General features: G+C 38.6%; 2 protein-coding genes across 2 annotated transcripts; both read left to right on the top strand.

The window, feature by feature from the left end:
- Positions 1-2,640: 2,640 nt before the first annotated feature.
- LOC120166686 (transformation/transcription domain-associated protein-like) lies at positions 2,641-11,933 on the top strand. The gene is made up of 4 exons (XM_039175924.1): positions 2,641-2,720; positions 2,841-3,565; positions 11,602-11,727; positions 11,811-11,933. Exons 1-4 carry the CDS (start codon positions 2,663-2,665, stop codon positions 11,931-11,933), a joined length of 1,032 nt encoding a protein of 343 aa, XP_039031855.1. The 5' UTR covers positions 2,641-2,662.
- A 75-nt stretch (positions 11,934-12,008) lies between these two features.
- On the top strand, positions 12,009-12,560 carry LOC120166685 (serine/arginine-rich splicing factor 8-like). Its single transcript, XM_039175923.1, has one exon. The coding sequence runs from the start codon at positions 12,009-12,011 to the stop codon at positions 12,558-12,560; it is 552 nt and encodes a 183-aa protein (XP_039031854.1).
- The last annotated feature ends 8,380 nt before the right edge of the window (positions 12,561-20,940 follow it).

Raw genomic sequence — 20,940 nt, 5'->3', positions numbered from 1 at the left:
AGGTCGTTAGTAATGAAGTTGGATGATAATTAGCTAATGGAAAGTTGTAATTAGTATTGGGTTTAGTTTCTTAGCGTCCACTTCACTAGAATATTTGTAATTGAGGATGATGATTATGGGTAGTTGGATGTATTTCTTTGATTATGACGTGGCATTAGAGCCACCCTCCTTTTAGACATAAGTGGACTATTAGTTGTCGCTCGTGTACTGGCCATTGTACATCAGATTTTTGTACACAAGCTTTTTCTTTTTCAAACAACTTGTGATTCAATTGTTCAGTGGCATTAAAAAAGGGATATATTATCAAAATTAGCCCCCAGTATTAATTAAAATAATTATTTTTATCTTTATTTTTTAAGAATTTTGATGTCAATATTTTAATTTGAGACTAAAAAACTCATTTATGAATGAAAGCTTTAAATTAATAAATGATTAACACTAAAAATAAGGATCTTTTTACCTTTTAATAAAACATTGAGGACCAAAATATTCTTAAAAATATAGATCAAAATGATCATTTTAGTTAACATTGAAAAATAATTTAAATCTTATGTCTTTAAAATAGGTGCAAAATTATAAAAGATTTTCAAACAGGTAATGTACAAATAAACTTACAACAAAGGCTCTAAAACCTAATATTTTTTTGGTTGACTGAAAATCTGATTGTTGTCTATCCTTAACTATGCAAATGAAAAATGAAAACTAATTATTTTATATTAATTATCATTATTAAAATTATATACTAATGTAAATATTTTCATTTAAGTAAAATATAAATAAATACAAGTAAATCAATCTTTTTAGTATATTTGATATGTTTTATTTTCATCACAAAAGATTTGATTTCTTTTTATCATTTTTTGATATGTTTGTTTATAACTAGTATTTTTTTTAGATGAATATGTAGATTTCATTCCAAATTAAAGAATACAACATACTCGAGTCGCAAAAAAAAAAAAAAAAAAAAAAAAAACCAACCCAAAGAATCAACAAATAAATCAAATAGGCTAAAATCTACTCTTTCAAACCCCATGCTTGGCACAGGGCCCTATTAACCAAACCTCCAGCCTTTAACTTCACCCCTTCCCGGCGCAACAAAACCAGGTCCTTAGTCCGCTTGACAACCTCCTCCACAGAGGCAGCCGTTGCGCAAAAACACCTACAATTTTACTCTTTCCAAATACAAGCAATGAAAGAATTTCAAGCTAATCTCAGCACCAACGACCTCAAGGATCTACCTTTAAGAAACTCATGGTCCCAACTCATCACCCCCTCTGCAAATGACAAAGAAAAATAATACCAACCCAAATAGCTTTAGAAAAATTACACTAAAAGCCCAAATCATAGGTACCATTAATAGTCATTCCGAACGACAGGAGCCTATCTTTGGTAGGCAATCTATCAAGAACGGCCATCCAAGCAATAATAAAACACTTAGGAATGTGGCTTAGTGCCAAACTAGCCTCTCCCACATCACCTTGTCCTTCTTTACTCGGAAGTCCTTCCAAATCTCACAAGTCAAAGAGAACAACGTACCTAACAGGCCATCCATACGAGCAATTCTTGGTTGAACCTTCAGCAAACCCCTCCAAACCCAGCTGCAATTCTTCGAACAAGTCAAATCCCAAAAGGAGTTTACTTTGATGATATAGGCATGCACCCATGCAACCCAAATGGAACCATCCTTTAACAAGAGTTTCCTAATCAGCCCAATACATGCTCCTTAAGGGTCATACAATGAAAAAGTTAAAAAAGGTAATAAAAAATTTGAACAAAAGATAGATACGAATAGATATGACTACATCGACAAACAAATCATAGAAGAAGATCAAGATAGTAAAAGATCACATACAAATCGTAAATCAGAGTCGAGCTACGTGAAAAACTATCCCTGAATGCAAGTCACATATTTAAATCAAATCTGATAATCCAAAGAAAGGAAAATCAACATGATGCTAAATAAATACTATTTTGATCAGTTATGACGATACCAAATCCAATCGTAAAAAAATAAAGCATTTAATAATAAGATAACAATAAATTATATTTATTTTACATGGTCAGAGTTTTTTTTTTAATTTTGATGATATACAACCATTTGATTTATTTTATTATAGATTGATTTACTTTTCTTCAATTATTTTCAAATTGTTTTAAAAAATTCATCGACTTCCTTAAATAAATATTTTTCTAAACATGTAAAATTTCCACAAAACAAATCCCGTCTTTTGGGTCAGAAGGTACAACACACAGTGTTCAAAGATGTTGAATCCGATCTAATTATTAAAACCCAATCAATTTAGATCCAGTAAAATGGATCGGCTCATAAATATTACTAATTAGGTCTGTAAATTCTATAATTTACGATCATCATGCCTCCATTTCCTGGAGTAAAAGATAGAAAAAGAGGGAGCGTACTGGTAGTATCACGAACAACGATCTTCTCCTCTACAGTGTCTGAAAAAGAGAACAATAAAAATCAATTCCAAAACCCTAGTTTTCAATTTAAGAGCTTACAAGAGGCACGATTCAACCTTAACTGAGTTTTTTATTTATTTACAAATGTGAAGAAGAAAGCAGAACAAGCAAGCAGAGTGACGGTTGTATTAAAAACCCCTAGAAAGCTGAAGCTTTGAAGGGCGAGGGTATTTTGGCTGCAACAATGAGTCCTATTCAGAATTTCGAACAACACTCTCGCCTCCTCGTCGAACTTGACCTCCGTAATCCTACTCTCGCACTCCTAATTTTTCTTTCCTGTTTGTTGCTCCAGAAAATATATAAATTTTTTGACAGAATTAGTCATTTATTTGTAATTTTTATGTGTTCTCCCCTCTGAACAGCAATTCAGACGAGGTTACAAATGGCAATGGAGGTTAGAGACAGTCTCGAGATAGCTCACACCGCTGAGTACTTAAATTTCCTCAAATGCTATTTCCGAGCCTTCTCAATCATCCTTTTACAGATTACAAAGCCCCAATTCACCGACAATACCGAGCACAAATTGCGAAATATTGTGGTGGAAATTCTCAATAGACTTCCTCACAGTGAAGTTCTTCGACCTTTTGTTCAGGACCTCTTAAAAGTAGCTATGCAAGTGCTTACTGCTGATAATGAAGAAAATGGCTTCATTTGTATTCGTATTATCTTTGACCTCCTCAGGAATTTTAGGCCCACATTAGAAAATGAGGTTCAGCCGTTTTTAGATTTTGTTTGCAAGATTTACCAGAATTTTAGGTTGACAGTTAGCCATTTCTTCGATAATGCGGCTGTGGGAATGGAAGTAGATATGAAGCCTATGGATACTTCTTCAGTTCCAGATCAAGGGATCACTTCAAGTGGATATGCAGAGAATGTGCTGTTGAATCCCAGTACGCGGTCGTTCAAGATTGTTACAGAGAGTCCACTCGTACTTCTGTTTCTATTTCAATTGTATAGTCGTCTTGTACAAACTAATATTCCTCATTTGTTACCTTTGATGGTTGCTGCAATATCTGTTCAGGGACCTGAACAGGTTCCTCCCCATTTGAAGACTCAATTCATTGAGTTGAAAGGGGCACAAGTTAAGGTGAGTGATTCTTCATTTCTTGTTCAGTGTAGTTTCAGTCGTTCTCATGTCTGCTACATAGTGAAATTATTCTTATGATAAAAATAGTGGATATTTCACGCGGAGAAGAGTATGAGTTGTTTGTCTTTGCATATCCATGTTTGTCCATATTCTGTTTTCGAAGTGTTGGTGAAAATTTCAAATTTGTTTTGCTGCATAAAGATTTCCTCTTTGCCTGAACTTCTCTTTGAATTAGATCAATTTTTGAAGATAATAAAATTGGAAATTCAAATAGTCATGGCCTAGCTTTTGCTTGAGAATGTTTTTTTTTTATAGGAATTGAGGCCTCATTAAAAACCCCCTTCATGATTTAAGGAACTCATATTGAATTCCTAAATCGGAGGAAGGAGGAAAAGAGTGCCTTAAACTTTATTAATATAGATACATAAGATACAATAATAAGATAAAACCCTTACAAACAACCTAAAAACCCAAAATAAGATATCCCAACAAAAAAGAAAAATTAACCAATACCAGACTTAGCCAACCCATCAGCCTCAATATTGGCTGTCCTAGCCACCCATCTAATAACTCCCTCGACTTCTTTGAGTTTAACAGCTACCTCCCTAACAATGGAGGCATAGACAACATGACAACAAGATCCATCCTTAATCCAATCCACTACCATTTTACAATCTGATTCTATAATCAACCGACCCTTAATACTTCCTCTCACTGAGTGAAAGAAATTTAAACCCTCCTTAATACTAGTTCCATCAGAATAGGTGGACCTGGACCAGAAGCCGTCTTAAAAGAACCTAAAAGTAGACCTTCTTCATCCCTTAGGATGCCTGCAATTCCACTGCTCTTCCAGTCAGAACTAGTAGCTGCATCCACATTCAATTTAACAAAGCCCTTAGGAGGGAGGGACCACGGGATGGTAGAGACAATTGATTTGTTTGGAGGGAAACATGAATCCCCAAGGGAAGGGTCACTGATAAGGGAATCCAAAGAAATGACCGAATCTGCAAACTTAGCTAGGAACCAAGATGCAAGCCTTACTCTAGCTAAGAAAAATAAATTAGTTTGATCCAACTTCCCTCTATCGAAGACGATGTCATTTCTAGCTTTCCAAACAGTCCACATAACAACAGCCGGAATAAAGTTCCAAATAGTAGAACCGGAATTTAGATCTTCCCAAGCTAGAAGAAAGTTTTGCGCATTTCCATGAAAGACCGAACTGATACTCCAATACTGCAAAAATTTATTCCACAAAAATTTATTCCACAAAGACCACACGACTAAACAAGAGAGAAATAAGTGAGAAGAGGATTCATCCACCAAATTACATAAAGGACATGAAAGATCTACAATATCCGAAACCCCTCTTTTAGCCAGTTCAGTCCTCACTGGTAGTTTTTGAAGGACCACCTGCCACATAAAAGTCTCAATCCTTGGTGGCACCAATCCTTTCCACAAAAATTTCTTCCAAAAAGAGTTCGCCTGGGAAACCGAGGAACAAATCTTCACACATGAATTAACAGAATAAACACCATCCCCTTTCCCTTTCCAGATCAGAGCATCGCTGGCATCTTTAGACAAGCAAAAATTAGAAATGATTGTCATCAGATTAGTCCACTGTTCAAATTCCCAATCAGCCAAATTCCTCCTCAATCGAATATTCCAAATCCAGCCTAGAGAACTAAACTCACCGAAATCAATCAATTTACCACTCTGATTTGAAGAGATAGCAAACAGCCTTGGGAAAGAGACCTTAAGAGGGCAGTCCATTGCCCATTTATCCTGCCAAAAACAGATAAACTGACCACAACCAACTTGAATTCTGCACATACTTCGAAATTTTGAGCCAATTGAGTCTTCTTTAAAATGAGAATTAACCACTGAACTCCAAATCCAAGAGGATTGAGCTGGTAACTTGCTATTGAACAGTAAAGAGTAGGGATCCAGATTGTATTTTGAACATATCAACCTCCTCCAAACATCATTCCTTTCATTAGCAAACCTCCAAGACCATTTCCCCAGTAAAGCTCTGTTCATATTACTAATATTCAACACTCCCAAACCTCCCTCCTCCTTAGATTTGCAATCATTGGACCAGCTGACCCAATGAATCTTGTTTTTATCCGTTCCACCTCCCCATAGGAATTTTGACATAATGGAATTGAGTTTGGAATTAACCGAGGAAGGAATTTTAAACAGAGATAAATAGTAGGTTGGAAGCGAACAGAGAACCGATTTAATCAAGACTAGCCTCCCTGCCAATGAAAGAGTGTTCGATTTCCAACCTGCAAGCTTCTTGTTAAATTGCAAAACCACCGGATCCCAAAGAGAGGAAGAATTCCTAGATGCACCGAGAGGCAAACCTAGATATTCAGAGGGAAAATTCCCAACTGCACAACCAATAGACGAGGCCCACTCCTCAACCTCCTCCACTGCCGTATTAACACCAAATGATATGCTTTTCTTCAAATTCAATTGAAGGCCAGAAATCAGTTCAAACACTCTTAGGACCCTCTTAACATTTAAAATCTGATTCTTCGAAGCTCCACAGAAAATAATTAAGTCATCTGCAAATTGCAGATGAGATAAATTAAAAGCCGTCTCATTTCTTCCAAATTGCAGTCCAGAAAACAGTCCCTCAGATACTGCTTTTGAAAGCAGTAAGTTTAGAAGTTCCCCAACCAAGTTGAAAAGCATAGGAGATAAAGAGCAGCCCTGACAGAGACCCCTTGCCATAGAGAATTCCTGAGAAGGGACCCCATTAATCAAAACTGAAATTGAGGCTGTTGTTACACATTGTCTGATCCAACTCCTCCATCTGAAGCCAAATCCCATTTTCTCCATAACCGTAAAGAGAATGGACCAATCCACAGTATCATAGGCCTTTCTGAAGTCCACTTTAAACACACATCCTTTAAGTCCTTTCTTCCTCCAAAAGTCAACTCCCTCATTAGCTATAAGAGAGCAATCCAGTATTTGACGACCTGGAATAAATGCAAACTGCGTTGGGCTGATCAAACCAGTAATACAATTCCTTAATCTCCTTGAAAGACATTTAGAAAGGATCTTGTACAATCCTCCTACAAGGCTTATGGGTCTCAAATCATCTAATCCACCAATATTAGACACCTTGGGAATAAGAGTAATGAAAGTATGAGACTCCATGTTCCCAATCTTTCCCCTTATAGAAATTATGAAAAAATTTCAGAATATCTACCTTTAGAATATACCAAAATCTCTTGAAAAAGCCCATATTTAATCCATCTGGTCCGGGAGCTTTATTGCTATCACACGATTGAAGAGTTTCCCAAATTTCTTCCTCTGTAAATTCTCTTTCCAAAAACACACATTGCTCCCCAGAAATTCTGGAAAATTCAGCTTCAAATCTTCAACTTCCAAGGTAGACTTAGAATTATAGATTCCAAAAATATGGTCCTTAATAGTAGCTTTGATGATAGCTGGATCTTGAATAACCTCTCCATTGATATTTAGAACACTAAAATAATTCCTCATTCTCCTGACTGAAGCACATGCATGGAAAAATCTTGTATTACGATCCCCTGCTTGCACCCATTTTGATCTCGAATTTTGAAACCAAATCTGTTCTTCAATTTTATAAAGCTTCCATAATTCTGTTCTCATAGTCCTCAATTCTGCAGCTTTTTCACAACCATTATAGTCTTGCATTTGCTGGAAATTATCCTCTGCTAAGTGGATATTCCTTTCTAATTCTGCAATTTCTACAGCTGGGTATTGATCTCTATTCCCTGCCCATTCCTTGATTTCCAATTTGGTAGATTTCAAGATAGAAAAAATTCCAACTCTGTTTTGTTTACTCTTGCAGTTCTGTACAGCAGAGCCAACTAAATTATGAAAACCTTCTTCATCCATCAAATAACTAAATAACCTGAATGGTTTTTTACCCCAACTAACACCACCATTCTCAAGAAAAATGGCATTGTAATCTGATATAGCCTTAGGTAACAAATATTGTATAGTCTCAGGAAAGGCTTCCAAGAAACGGACATCAACAAGGAACCTGTCCAGTCTAACAAAGGTGGGTATATCCTGATTGCTACACCATGTGAACCTACCCCCATGTAGAGGTAAATCAATTAACCCTGTCTGTTGGATAAAATGACTGAAAATTCTAATTGAATTTCTGTTTTGGGCTCTTCCAATCTTCTCCTCTTCTGAAAGATACACATTGAAATCACCTCCCACACAAAGAGGAATACTCTGACCACAAATAAAACCAGCTAACTCTTCAAAAATGCAAATTTTTTCTTCTTCGACAGAAGGACCATAAACATTGATAAAACCACACCTAAATTGTGAAGTTCGAAATTTCCCAAACGTAGCAATAAACCTTCTGTTTATAACATGATTTTCCACTTCAAACATGCTCTCATCCCAACAACTCAATAAATCTCCAGAAGAACCCACTGCTGGAGATTCTGAAAACCCTTGAAGGGTATTCAAGCCACTCCTCCTAAAAAATTGCCTCTGAATCTTCTACATTTTCGTTTCTTGAAGCAAAAGAAAAATAGGGCGTTTCTTTAGAACTATATTTTGAACAGATCTTTGTTTTTCCTTTCTTCCCAATCCCCGAACGTTCCATGAAATAATTGCTAATTGGTTACTCATCACAAAAATAAAAAACCAAACCTGCCAAAGAAAATCGAAGCTCAAACCAGCCTCAAATCATTCTCCAACTTAATAATTTTTTCCAAAAAAGATGACTTCCCTTCCTTGAAAGGCACCCCTAGAAGCTTACTGACTTCCCAAGTAGCTAAGGCTTCCTCCAATAGAACTGAAAAAGCTGGCGAAGAAGCTGTTGAAATGCTTGCCTGATCCAATGCCTCCCTTATCAATAACCTTTTGGCTCTTCGAATCAATGCAGTGGAATTGAAATCAGAATCATCACCTCCTGAAAACCACCGTTCACACGTATTACCCAAACTGCTATTAGCAACATGTCTCCCCTCAGTAGACTCCACACAACCCTCCATATTAAAATCTGCTACTGGACTGACTGGCAGAACTGAATTTAGCACCAAGTCCTTACCCTTTAGCAACTAAGGCTTCCTCTTCTGCAGTTAATGGCCAGTGTCTTCTCTCCCTTGATCTCGAATACACCCTTTTATAGCTAACCGTTCTTCTCCTTTCCAATGGCTCACTCCTAGTAGTTAAAGATGAATTAGATCGATGAAGCGATCTTCCCCTAGAAAACATTTTTCCAGCATGTACATTAGAGTCAATCATCTTAGTTGCTGCTGATAACACTCTTTCCCCACTGCGTGACATTAAACTGGAATGAGGTATACCTCCATTATTTGCTTCCTCCATGTTGACAGATTGAACAATAAATTGGTTCTGGTCCATTCTCCCAAAACTATCCAATTTAATAACTGGCCCAGCTGGAATAATTTTAAAGTCTGTAGAACCAGGCTGTCCACTTTCAACTGACTGGGCTTCAGACCCATCAGCCGAAAAATTGAAAACTTTGCATCCCAAACTGGCATAATCACCTAAATTGTTTCTCCCAAGGTCCTGGCAGTCTGACACCTCACAATTAATGCTTTTCCCATCTTTGTTAAGCATTGGGATATGATTTTCCCCACCTGCTCCAACCAAACCCACAAAAGCTCCTTTGTCAAACCATAAGTCTACCTTTTGTCTGCTGTGTTCTTCTGAATGTTCAGCACTTTCCATACTTTCTGACACACTCCTGTCAGCTTCCTCTTCAGCAAACTTCTCACCAATTTGAAATTCATCGGAACCTCCCACCGGCGCTTTGCTAGAAAAATCTAAATTATACTCAAGCACCGAACCCCGCTTAATCTTCACTGTATAAGATCTTCCATAGGCTCCAAGTGTTAACACCTCAGGGACATCATATGGGCTCGCCACCCTGATCAAAATCTTCGCCGTGGAGAGGTCTTCTCTGTTTTTAGTTTCTTCATGAATATCTTCCACCATTCCCCACCTCCCTGCTAAACGTTCCAAGAAGGTGTTTTGCCAGCATAATAGTGGAACCCCAGATAGTTCTATGAGGCAAAAAGCCATCGGAATGCATCATCATTCAATAAAGGTGCCAACCTATCAAACCAGAAAAGTAATTCATCTTTTTTCGTCGACCATGCATCCAACATTTCCTCATCCGACTTAAAGGTTACAACACATGAATTCCAAACGTAACCCCATCTGGCAATCTGAACTTCAAGACCTTCATTAACTAGAGACTTCTGGACTAAATCTAACTCAAAAGATTGTTTAACAATCCCAGTTAATGACCTCTTCACCCAACTGGAGCTCTCTGAAGGAATATGCATTTCCCACATTTTTTATGCCATTCCTTCTGTTGAAACCTTCAAATGCCATATCCCTTTGGTCCGATACATTACTCTTCAATCTTTTAGACAGTAAGGCATCCTTGTAAGATCTTTCATCCCTAAAACTCCTACTAATATCAACTCTCTTTTGACCTTGAAGTATCAACTGAGACCTTCTTTAAAGTCATCTCCAATGAACTATTCTGCCCTGCTGACCTCATACGAGCATCCTTGAATCGTGCAACACCAACTGAAATTCTCCGACCATCCATCAATGAACCATTCAGCTTGTTAATAGCCCGTTTTAGACTTTCCTCGTTACCAAACTGAACAAAGGCGAAAGTGGAGAATTTGTATTTCGGATTCCTTGTTTCTTTAGGAATGAACACTCTGACTATCGGACCCTGAGTTGAGAACAACTCCCTTAACTCTCGTCGAGACACTCTTCTACTTAGATTGTCGATGAACGCCGACCAAACACTCCCGGAAGAAAACTTTCCTTTCAATTTTTCTCTCTCTACGTTCCTAACTCTCTCACTCATCTTTTCTTTTCTTGGGTCTATCTTTTTTTTTGATAAGAATTTCAGGCCTCATTAAAAACCCCCTTCTTGATTCATGGATCTTTTAGGAAAGCTCCTTAATCAGCGGAAGGTGGAAAAGAGTGCCTTAAGATTTTATTAATCAAAGACAAAGTACATAAAATACAGCCATAAGACAAACTAACAAAACCTAAAAAAATTACAAAACGTAGAAAGCAAAACCCCAATGCGACCAGACCTCCCTTAAACAACACCAAAACTGACTCAGCCCCAACAACCTCAATAGACCACCAACCCTACTGAAAAACCTCTAAGGCAACCTTCATTCATCATCCAATCCCCTGTTTAGCTAAAGTATCAGCCTCACAATTGTAGCTCCTCGGGATATGTCTAATAATAATCTCCCTCTCCAAGATTATGGAAGCAATTTTCTGAACCAACGAACTAAAAAAACGAGGAGATGATGTCGGCAGCAAAATCCAATCCACTACTGATTTACAATCACTCTCTATAATTAGCCTTCCCTTCCTCGCCCAATCCGACGAGAGAAAAAAGTCAATGCCTTTCTCAATGGCTTTCAGCTCAGCAAGTGGGGGAAGACCTGGTCCAACAGCGTGCGAGAAGGACCCAAGAATTTTACTTTCTGAATCTCTTAAAATGCCCCCCATTCCCCCTAGCAGCCCGTCCCCACTGTCTGCCCCATCAATGTTAACTTTGTAAAAATGAAGTGGAGGAGGAAGCCAGCCCTGAACCTTCATCCTTTTAAGGTTCCTAGTATGGTGCTTGTCTACAAGTGTAGGGTCCCCAACAAGGGAGTCTACCTGAATAAAGACGTCCGGGTGCTTAGCCAAGAACCATTTAGCCAATCTAAATCTTAGTTGGTTTTTTTTGCTTGAGAATGTAAAATGGCTATAGCTTCCCAGTAGTCTTAAAAGGACCGAATCCTTTGGACTCCTTGTTGTAAAGGCTTGAGAGTATTCATTTGAATCAAAGAAATAAAGCTAGAATCATGTTTATACACTTTGCTTGTGCACAACCTCCCAGTTATCTTGTTTGGTTACATATTCGTAATTGTAATTTGAGATAAAAATAAACCTTGTGACTTTAGTTTGTATTCAGCCCTTTCTTTTGTTTCCTGATATTTCTTTCTCCTTTATTGCAGACAGTTTCCTTTTTAACATACCTCCCGAAGAGCTTTGCTGATTATATCAGGCCACATGAAGAAAACATATGTAAAAGCATTGTGAATTTACTTGTTACATGTTCGGACTCTATATCAATTAGGAAGGTGAGTTTTGTTACTTTCTGTTTTCCTTTCTGCATTTTGTTTCTTCTGGTTCAAATTTTCTCATGCTAATTTTTTGAGTACAGGAATTGTTGGTAGCATTAAAACATGTTTTGAGTACAGATTTCAAGAGGGGTTTGTTTCCTTTGATTGACACACTATTGGAAGAGAGGTATTTGCTATATGTTTACTTCAAGATGAATTATTAAGATGTGTTAAATATCTTAGATATTCATTCTTATTGTGGTCAAGATGAAAAACAATGTGCTTCCATTTTCTGAAAGATGAGAGAGAGTGTCAGGGAGAAAGTGGGAGAGAGAGAGAGGTTTTCAGTTGGTCAGTTTTCCGGTGAGGAGTGGACGGTTTTCGTTGACAATCTGAGTAAAAGGGTAACTAGGAAAACTCTTAAGGAAATTTTTCATCAACAGGGGAGTGTTGTTCGTGTCTACATTCCGAATTATTCCAACAAGCCGAATTATAGAAATTATACGTTTGCTTTCGTCCAGTTGGCTAATGAGGATGGATTGTTGAAGGCGATAGCAAATATTAATGGTATCTGGATTGATGGTAAGAAAATCTCAGTAGGAGTTGCTAAGTACCAGAAGAAGAGACTAAAGCAGGCTGGTAGAAGTAACGACAGTAAGGAAGTTGATAAGTGGAAAAAGGATACGCATCGGAGTAGAAGAGCTGGATCAGAATCTTATAGCCGACTGAGAGATGAGAGATCTTACAAGGATGCGTTAGCATCTTTGGATGGAAGAAGAGAAGGTCCGGCGTCTAAAGTGATTTGGGAAGGCCATAAAGACAAGGAAGTAGGGGTGAGGAATTTGTGGTAAATGCATATTCCCCCAGACGAATATGATTGGGTGAAAAGATCAATAACTGGGATCATTAAATCCCATTTTGATCTGGGGACAATAGTGAAGGGGTTGGCTAGTAAAGGGATCAAGGTCAAGGGAACTAAATGGGGTTATACCTGGAACTCTTGCATTATAACCTTTGGGTCGAAGGAAGAGTTCGAGGAGGCGTGGAAAAACAGAAGGGATGAAGTGTCACTTTGGTTCGACTGGCTTGATCCACTTATGAGTGTAGACAGAGTCCCGATGGCTTTCTGTTCAGTGGAGTTGTATGGAATCCCTTTACTATGTTGTAATGTATCTTTTTTGGAAAAGCTGGTCTCAAGGTGGGGGAAATTGGTGTGTATTCATGAGTCCACGATCAGAAGAGAGGATTTGGCGGTGGCAAGAGCTTTGTTGAGGGTGGCGAGTCCTTATGATATACAGGATTCTGTTACCTTGGGTGCATATGGGAGATCGTATAAGGTTAAGATTAGTGTGGGATCGTATAAGATTAGTTTTTTTGCAGAAATTCTTCAGGTGGCCGGAGATGGTGTGTCTAGAGTTGATTCTTCATCGGAAGAGAAAGAAGTTCGGAGTTCAGGTGGAGTAGGTAGCCCACAATTGCCAGCTGAGAATTCTAGGGACACAGTAGACAGATGGTTGGTAGGTGATGTCTGCACAACAGTGGCAGGCGGCAGTGGATGTAAAAACTTAATGCTGCAGGAAGGAGAAAGTCAACCTAGTGGTGCTAAGGTGTCAGGTTTTTCTGCAGAAGATTTGAATTTTAAAGAGGACTATAGGGGCCTTGGTCTAAGGAATGTCCCTATTAATGAATCTGAAGAAGCCCATTTAGAGGGCTCGAGTGAGTCCAATACTAATATCTACAGAATAGTACCTTCTGGGCCAGCTGTTAATTTATTAAAACTGGGATATGGTAACCGTTTGGAGTCTCGGGTGGAATTGGCAGGTTCTCAGCAGCAATCTGATTCGGATAAACTAAAGGTGCAGAATTGGGCTAATGTCCCGGCAGACTTAAATCCAAATTTGTTGCCTGCTGGGTCTTCACAATCTAACAGGGAGTATGATTCACCAGCTAATAATCTAATTCCAGGGGGGCATGATGTTAAATTAAGTAGGGTGGAGGTTCAAGGAGAGTTTCAGCATTCTGTTTTGGTAGACTCAAAACTGCAGAATTCGAATACTGATTTGTCAGGTTACAAACATATTTCGATTGAGGGTGGGTTCACAGATAGAGTACAGTCTCAATCTGAAGGGATCTCAAATAAGCCAAATAAGGATCTGTTAGAGGAAGTAGTAGTCTTGGAAAATGACGATTGTAGGGGGGTTGGAACTGAACTGATTAGGGATAGAGACAGATCGCTGTTCCAGCAGAGAAGAAAACTTTGTCCCAAAAGTTTGCCCATAGAGAGGAGGAGAATGGCCAGCTATAAAAGACATTATACCAGGTCGAGGGTGAGAATTAACTGGTTTGAGAATAAACACAAAGGTATTCCGGTGAGAAAGGATTTGCAGCCTCCTTCAATAAATATGGAAGGTGGAAGGGAAGTGATTTTAAATGGTGCAGCTGATGATCAGAACCCTTATGTGGCACCAAATAATTGTAATAGTTCTTCGGAGGTCTTGGCAGTAGTTCCTTTCTCTGCTGTAGGGTCAGGAAGGTCTAAAAGAAGGAAGAGAAGAGTTTTAACAAGGGAAGCAGTTGATATGGTTAATTCTCCTTTTGTTTTTACTCAGCTCTCGAAGGCGGTTGAGGAAGCGATGGTTACATGGGAAGTATGTAAAGTTCTAGGAATTTCTTTCAAAGATGGGAAGAAGGCTTTTTTGGACAAAATTATCAACCTTGAAGAGGGTTCGGCTGAGAGTAGGGAACAGGGGAAGTCAGGGGTTTAGTCTCTATTTCTCTGTTGACTAGCTATAAGGATTTGGTGTAGATCTTCTTGTTATGATAAATGTCAACATTATTTCTTGGAATGTAAGGGGTCTTGGAAAAAAGGAAAAGTCAAGAGTTGTAGCTAATTTGGTGAAGAAGAATAAGCCGAACTTGATTCTAATTCAAGAAACAAAACTAGAAACTGTTTCTTTGGCTCTTAGAAGAAGGATAGGGGGGAGATTCCTTAGAGGAGGGATTGTTGCGCCAACAGTGGGATCTGCTGGTGGATTGATGATTATGTGGAATGAAAATGATTTTGAAGTTTCGAACAGCCATCTTAATGGCAGATTCATAGCAGTCTTTGGGAAGTTCAGAAATTCAAGTGAAGAGTGTCTGATTATCAATGTATACGGTCCATCAATTGAAGCAGAAAAGGAAGATTTTTTCAGGGAATTGTTGGAGTTTGTTTCGGCTCAAAATATGTTAGTGTGTATTGGGGGAGATTTTAATGTGTATCTTGATCCGGACGAGAAGTTGGGAAAATCACAAAACTGGCATTCTATTGATTTATTTAGAAACTTCTTACATCAATTACATTTAATTGATCTACCTTTGGTGGGAGGAAGGTATACTTGGTGCAATAATAGAGAAGACTCGACTTGGGAAAGACTAGACAGGTTCTTAATCTCTGGGACGTTTCTGTCATGTTTCCAAATGTAGTGCAAAGTCTCTTGCCTAAATCCCTATCTGATCATAATCCAGTCTCATTAGAGGACAAAGCTGTTAATTGGGGACCGAAACCATTCAGGTTTTTTAATTATTTACTAGAGGAGGAAGGATTTGAGGAATTGGTTAAATCTTCAATGCTTGCTATGAGGGGGAGAAATAATAAAAGGGGTATTTTCAGTATCTTAAAAGGTACTAAATATTCAATCAGAAAGTGGTCCAGCAGTAAATTTATTGGGATCCCTGAGTCGATTTCTGATTTAGAGAGGAATATTAATGAATTGGATCTTAAAGCTCAAGGTGGAATTCTTTCGAAGCAGGAGTGGGATCAGTTGAGGCTGTGTAGGACAAATCTATGGAGGTTGTATAGGACAGAAGAAAGTATCTGGTTTCAGAAGTCAAGGGCGAGATGGATCAAGGAGGGGGATAGGAACACAAGGTTTTTTCATCTGTCTGCTCTGAACAGAAGCAAAAGAAATGAAATCTTAAGCTTGAAGATAAATGGGAGTGTGGTTTCAGATCCTCAACAATTAAAGGTACATATTTCAGAATTTTTCAAGGCAGCCTATAATTCCAATTCAACATTGGAAACGGAGGATTTACTATTGGATTTTGCTAAGCTATCAGGGGATCAGTCTAAGAAGCTTGAAGAGCACTTCTTAGAACAGGAAATTTGGCAAGCTATAGTTTCATCAGACAGCTCTAAAGCTCCAGGACCAGATGGTTTCACCATGGGTTTCTTTAAAAACTGCTGGCCGATTTTTAAGGAGCACGTGTTGAATTTTTTTGAAGATTTCTATTTTGGAAGGAAATGGGAGCACGGTATAAACCATGCTTTTATCACACTTATTCCGAAGAAGCTTAATCCGGACAGTGTAGAGGAATTTAGACCAATCAGCCTTGTAGGCAGCTTATACAAGATACTTTCTAAAGTTCTTTCGAAGAGACTGAGTTGTTGTGTTGGTGATATTATTAGTCACTCTCAGTTTGCGTTTATACCAGGGAGACAGTTGCTGGATTGTGCTTTTATAGCAAACGAAGGGATTGATTACTGGAGGAAAAAAGGGTTAAAAGGGGTTGCCTTTAAAGTAGATTTTCGTAGGGCTTATGATTCTGTGTAATGGCCAATTTTAATCAGAGTAATGTCAGAGATGGGTTTTGGTAAGAGATGGTTGTCGTGGATATCTCAGTGTATTTCAACAGCTTCAATCTCAGTTCTCGTAAACGGGTCTCCATCGGAAGAGTTCCACGTGGCCAAAGGACTTAGGCAAGGGTGCAGTTTATCTCCGCTACTGTTTAACATTGTAGGTGAGCTGCTTAATTTGATGATATCTAAAGCAGTGGACAGGGGTCTGTTTCAAGGCTTTGTTATTGGGGAATCTGAAAATTCTGTTCGATTGACACATCTACAATTTGCAGATGACTTGATCATCTTCTGTCAAGCATCTCTCTCCCAGATTAAAAATGTCAAGAGAGTATTGAGGATTTTTAGTGTTATGATAGGGTTGCATCTTAATCTAGCTAAGAGTAAGCTATTTGGTATTAATGTGGAAGAGGAAGTTTTATCAGAATGGGCATCTTCGGTGGGCTGTTCTATTGATTCTCTTCCAACAGATTACTTGGGACTTCCTCTAGGTGCTAAGAAAAACTCAGAAGCCTTATGGGATCCAGTTTTCAAGAATTTTAGTTCCAAACTAGCCGGTTGGAAAGCTAATTGTCTCTCATTGGCGGGCAGGACAGTTTTATTAAAGTCGGTGTTAACATCCCTACCAATATTCTTCTTATCTCTTTTTAGAATGCCTTGTAAAATTGGTAAGAAGCTTAATTCTTTAATGGCTAGTTTCCTATGGGGGGATAATGAGGACAAAAGGAAGATACACTGGGTTAATTGGAAATCAGTCTGCACGCCTCTAAATTGTGGTGGCCTTGGTGTTCTTGATGTGAACCTATCTAATCGGGCTCTTTTGGGAAAATGGGTGTGGAAGTTCGCCAATGAAAAAAATACTTTGTGGAAAAGTGTGTTATGTTGCAGGCACAAGGTAAGTAGTAATTCCATGTCTATTTGTAAGGTTTTTTCGCCCAAATCTTCTTGGATTTGGAGAGGGATAGCCAACAATTTCTTGAAGAACGACTCGGAGGGTGAACGTATCAGATCTAACTCCAAGTTGAAACTGGAAATGGAAAGTCTATTGCATTTAGGACGGATTCATGGGCTGATGAGTCTCCTTTAAAAAATCTTTTCCCTAGAATGTATGCGTTGTCAACAAATAAATGGGGTATGGTCGCTGAGTTTGGAAGTTCAGATTCGAACGGTTGGGTGTGAAACATCGATACCAGAAGGAATTTGTGTGACTGGGTGTTGGATCAGTGGCTGGATTTAATGACAAAACTGAAGGACTTTAAACTGACTGATTCAGTTGAAGACTTTCTTTCTTGGTCTGCAAGCGGGGATGGACTGTTTTCAGTGAAATCTTGTAGAAAGGAACTCGGCAAGGTGTCTGGGGAGTCCGATTTATGGGTAAAAGAGGTGTGGCAGGGTTTATCTCCTCCTCGTGTTGAAGTCTTCCTGTGGCAGCTAGCTCATCAGAAAGTGGCAGTGAGAGAGTTGGTGAAAAGAGGTTTGCAGCTAGGGGATGAAATTCTATGTCCGTTTTGTAAAAAACAGGTGGAATCAGTTCAGTATTTATTTATTTCGTGTGATGTTGTAAAAAACATGGGATTGGATGAAATATTTTGTTTGTGTTAGAGGTTTCTTTGTAGGTTGTTGGTGGTTTTTCGATGTTTAGGGGCTGAGTTAGTTTTGATGTTTAAGGGTATTCTGGTTGTTTTTGTGTTTACGATCTTATGTGGTTATGTTTAAGTGTGTTTTCTGGTTGTATCCTATGTACTTTACCTATGGTTAATATATTCAAAAGGCACTCTTTTCCTCTTTCCGCTGATTAAGGAGCTTTCTTTAAAGATCCATTAATCAAGAAAGGAGTTTTTAATGAGGCCTGAAATTCTTATCAAATTTTTTTTTCCATAAATTATTTTTCAGAAAACCAATTACAGTCTATCAAATAGACCCTAAATTTTTTTCTTTTCAAGCTTTTCGAGCTTTTACGAGCTTCAGTTCATGATTTTGAGTTTGAGTCGAGCTTGAAAATTTTAGGCTTGTAAGTTTTCGAGTCGAGCTCAGCAATACTCGAGCTCGATTCGGCTCGTTTACACCCCTAGTTCTCAGTCCTCCAAGTGCGAATTCATCTTTGTTTCTGCCTGATATATATAGTTTTATGGATTGGGACCCGAGAAGATAGTTGTGGGCACTAAGTTTGTGGCAGGTGATCGTTACGAGTGAGGAATTGGTGATGGTGTTTTGGGAGGGATTTTGTTCAAAAAACAACTATATAATTGCTTTCTGATGAGAAGGATGGATTCATCGAGGTAGGTTTTTAGATCGAAAAAACAAATCTGATACCATGTAGAAAATAGGTATTTTTTTATAGAAGATGAGGTCTCATTAAAAACCCCCTTTTTACCCTCCATGTTATGAATAACATGAGGGCATTGAAAGGAGGAAAAGAGCGCCTATAATTTTATTGATCTGAAGAATAATACATTGTCAACCCTTACAACAAACTAAACCTTCCCAGAAAGCATAAGACTTAACAACCACTATCTGCTGGAAAGCCTATACACTAATTACATAAGACTGTGAACAAAAACCTGCAGAAATAAAGTGAAATAAACACTCCAACTCCCCAAATACATAGGCAACTAATCAACCTATACCATCTTTAGCTAATCTATCCGCTTCCCAATTGGCAGCCCTCAAGATAAGCTTTAACATAATATCCATCCCTTCCATAATAAAGACGATCTCCTTCACCAATGATTGGAATAAAGGGGTACTTAAATCCGGATTTTTGATCCACTTCAGCGCATTTGTAGAATCCGATTCTAAAATAATCCTCTGATTAAGAACCTCCCCAGAATCAATAAGCAAGCACAACCCCCTCTTAATCGCCAAAAGTTTTGCCATAATCGGAGGACCACCCCTAACATTTTCAGAAAACCAGTGGATCAACTTACCACTGCTGTCCCTAATCAGACCTCCTATACCACCTTTGTTCGATCCCTTCACCATCGCTCCATCAACATTAATCTTAATGAACCCAACTGAAGGAGGAACCCAGCAAGAGGGTTGGGATCTTGCTTTGTGACTAACCATTGAATCAGCAAGTGTTAAGTCACCCACAAGGAAGTCGATAGGAATCTGCATATCGAAACTAGCAGCAAACCAAGAAACTATTCTAAAACGAGCAATAAAGAATAACAGCACCACATCCAGCTTCCCATTCTTAAAAATAACTTCGTTCCTGACTTTCCAAACCGTTCACAAGACTGCCCTTGTAATGAATTTCCAAATACTAGAGTTCGGAAGAAGCTCATCCCACTGAGTGATACAGTCTAAGGGTTTATTAGGAATCGCCCAAGCAATATTCCACAAATTCAAAAATATGGCCCACAGTCCCCAAGCAACCTCACAATGCAGAAAAAAGATGAGAAACAGTTCCCCCAAATCTGCCACACAACGGACATAAGGGATCTTCAATACCAGCCACTCCACGCTTTAACAATTCCTCCTTAACCGCCACTCTCTGATGAACTACTTGCCAGAAGAAGGTTTCAACACGAGGAGGAGCTATCCCTACCCAAATATTCATGTCCCAAAAATCCTGATTCCCCTCAATACCATCCGAGTCAAAGAAAATCTTGATACATGAATTAGTAGAGAAGCAACCCTCTCCATTCCCTAACCAAATCCAGCAATCTTCCTCATCATGAGACAAAGAGGTGTTATTCGGCACATAAATCAGTTGCAACCATTGTTCAATCTCCCAATCCACCAGATTTCTTCAGAATTGAATATCCCACACCCAGCCTGCAGCATGGTTATCCCTAAACTCCACTACTTTTCCCTCTTTATTCGTCGAAAGAGCATACAATCTAGGGAACAAATCTTTGAGGGGGTCTTCTCCCAACCAAGCATCCTTCCAAAATACCACAGAATGGCCATTTCCAGTTTTCCACCGCAAATTACTCCTAATGCAGTCACCAAACCCATCATTGGAAAAGAAGTTATTAATCACTCCTCTCCAAATCCAAGAGGCACGAGCAATCAAAGAACTCTAACAATTTGGAGTTCAGGTCCAAATTATTCACACAACAAACTACTCTCTTCCACCAAGAATCCTTTTCAGAGGCAAACTTCCAAACCCATTTACCCAACAATGCTCTGTTCAGAATAGCTAAGTTCGGGATCCCTAGTCCCCCTAACCTTCTCGGCTTACTGACCAAACCCCAGTTCACCCAATGAATGTTTCTTTTATCAGTCGACCCCCCCCCCATAAAAATGTAGCCATTATAGTGTTTAATTTCAGCAGCACCGAAACTGGAATTCGAAATAAAGAAAGGAAGTAAGTGGGAAGAGAGCACAAAACAGATTTGATCAACACCACCCTCCCAGCTAACGCTAGAGAATTTGCCTTCCAACCAGACAACCTATTATAAAATTTCTGCACGATTGGCTCCCACATTGCAACAAAATTTCTCTTAGACCCCAGAGGCAAGCCTAAATAATATGTTGGAAACTTACCCACTGAACATCCAATTTCCTTAGACCAATCAACAAGCACATCATCCTCGATATTAATTCCAAAAATTCTGCTCTTGACTAGATTAATCTTCAACCCCACCAATAACTCGTAAATCAAAAGC

The sequence above is a fragment of the Hibiscus syriacus genome, unplaced genomic scaffold (assembly GCF_006381635.1).
Source record: "Hibiscus syriacus cultivar Baekdansim isolate YM2019G1 unplaced genomic scaffold, ASM638163v2 tig00111644_pilon, whole genome shotgun sequence".
In the NCBI taxonomy this organism is placed as follows: Eukaryota; Viridiplantae; Streptophyta; class Magnoliopsida; order Malvales; family Malvaceae; genus Hibiscus; species Hibiscus syriacus.
The sequence above is the reverse complement of the archived record's forward strand: the minus strand, read 5'-3'. Positions and strand labels throughout refer to the sequence as shown.

Coding starts and splice junctions, on each gene's coding strand:
- LOC120166686 (XM_039175924.1), top strand. CDS start 2,663: ATGAGTCCTATTCAGAATTTCGAACAACACTCTCGCCTCCTCGTCGAA. Junction 2,721..2,840: donor CCTCGTCGAACTTGACCTCC/GTAATCCTACTC, acceptor CCCTCTGAACAG/CAATTCAGACGAGGTTACAA. Junction 11,728..11,810: donor ACTCTATATCAATTAGGAAG/GTGAGTTTTGTT, acceptor TTTTGAGTACAG/GAATTGTTGGTAGCATTAAA.
- LOC120166685 (XM_039175923.1), top strand. CDS start 12,009: ATGAGAGAGAGTGTCAGGGAGAAAGTGGGAGAGAGAGAGAGGTTTTCA.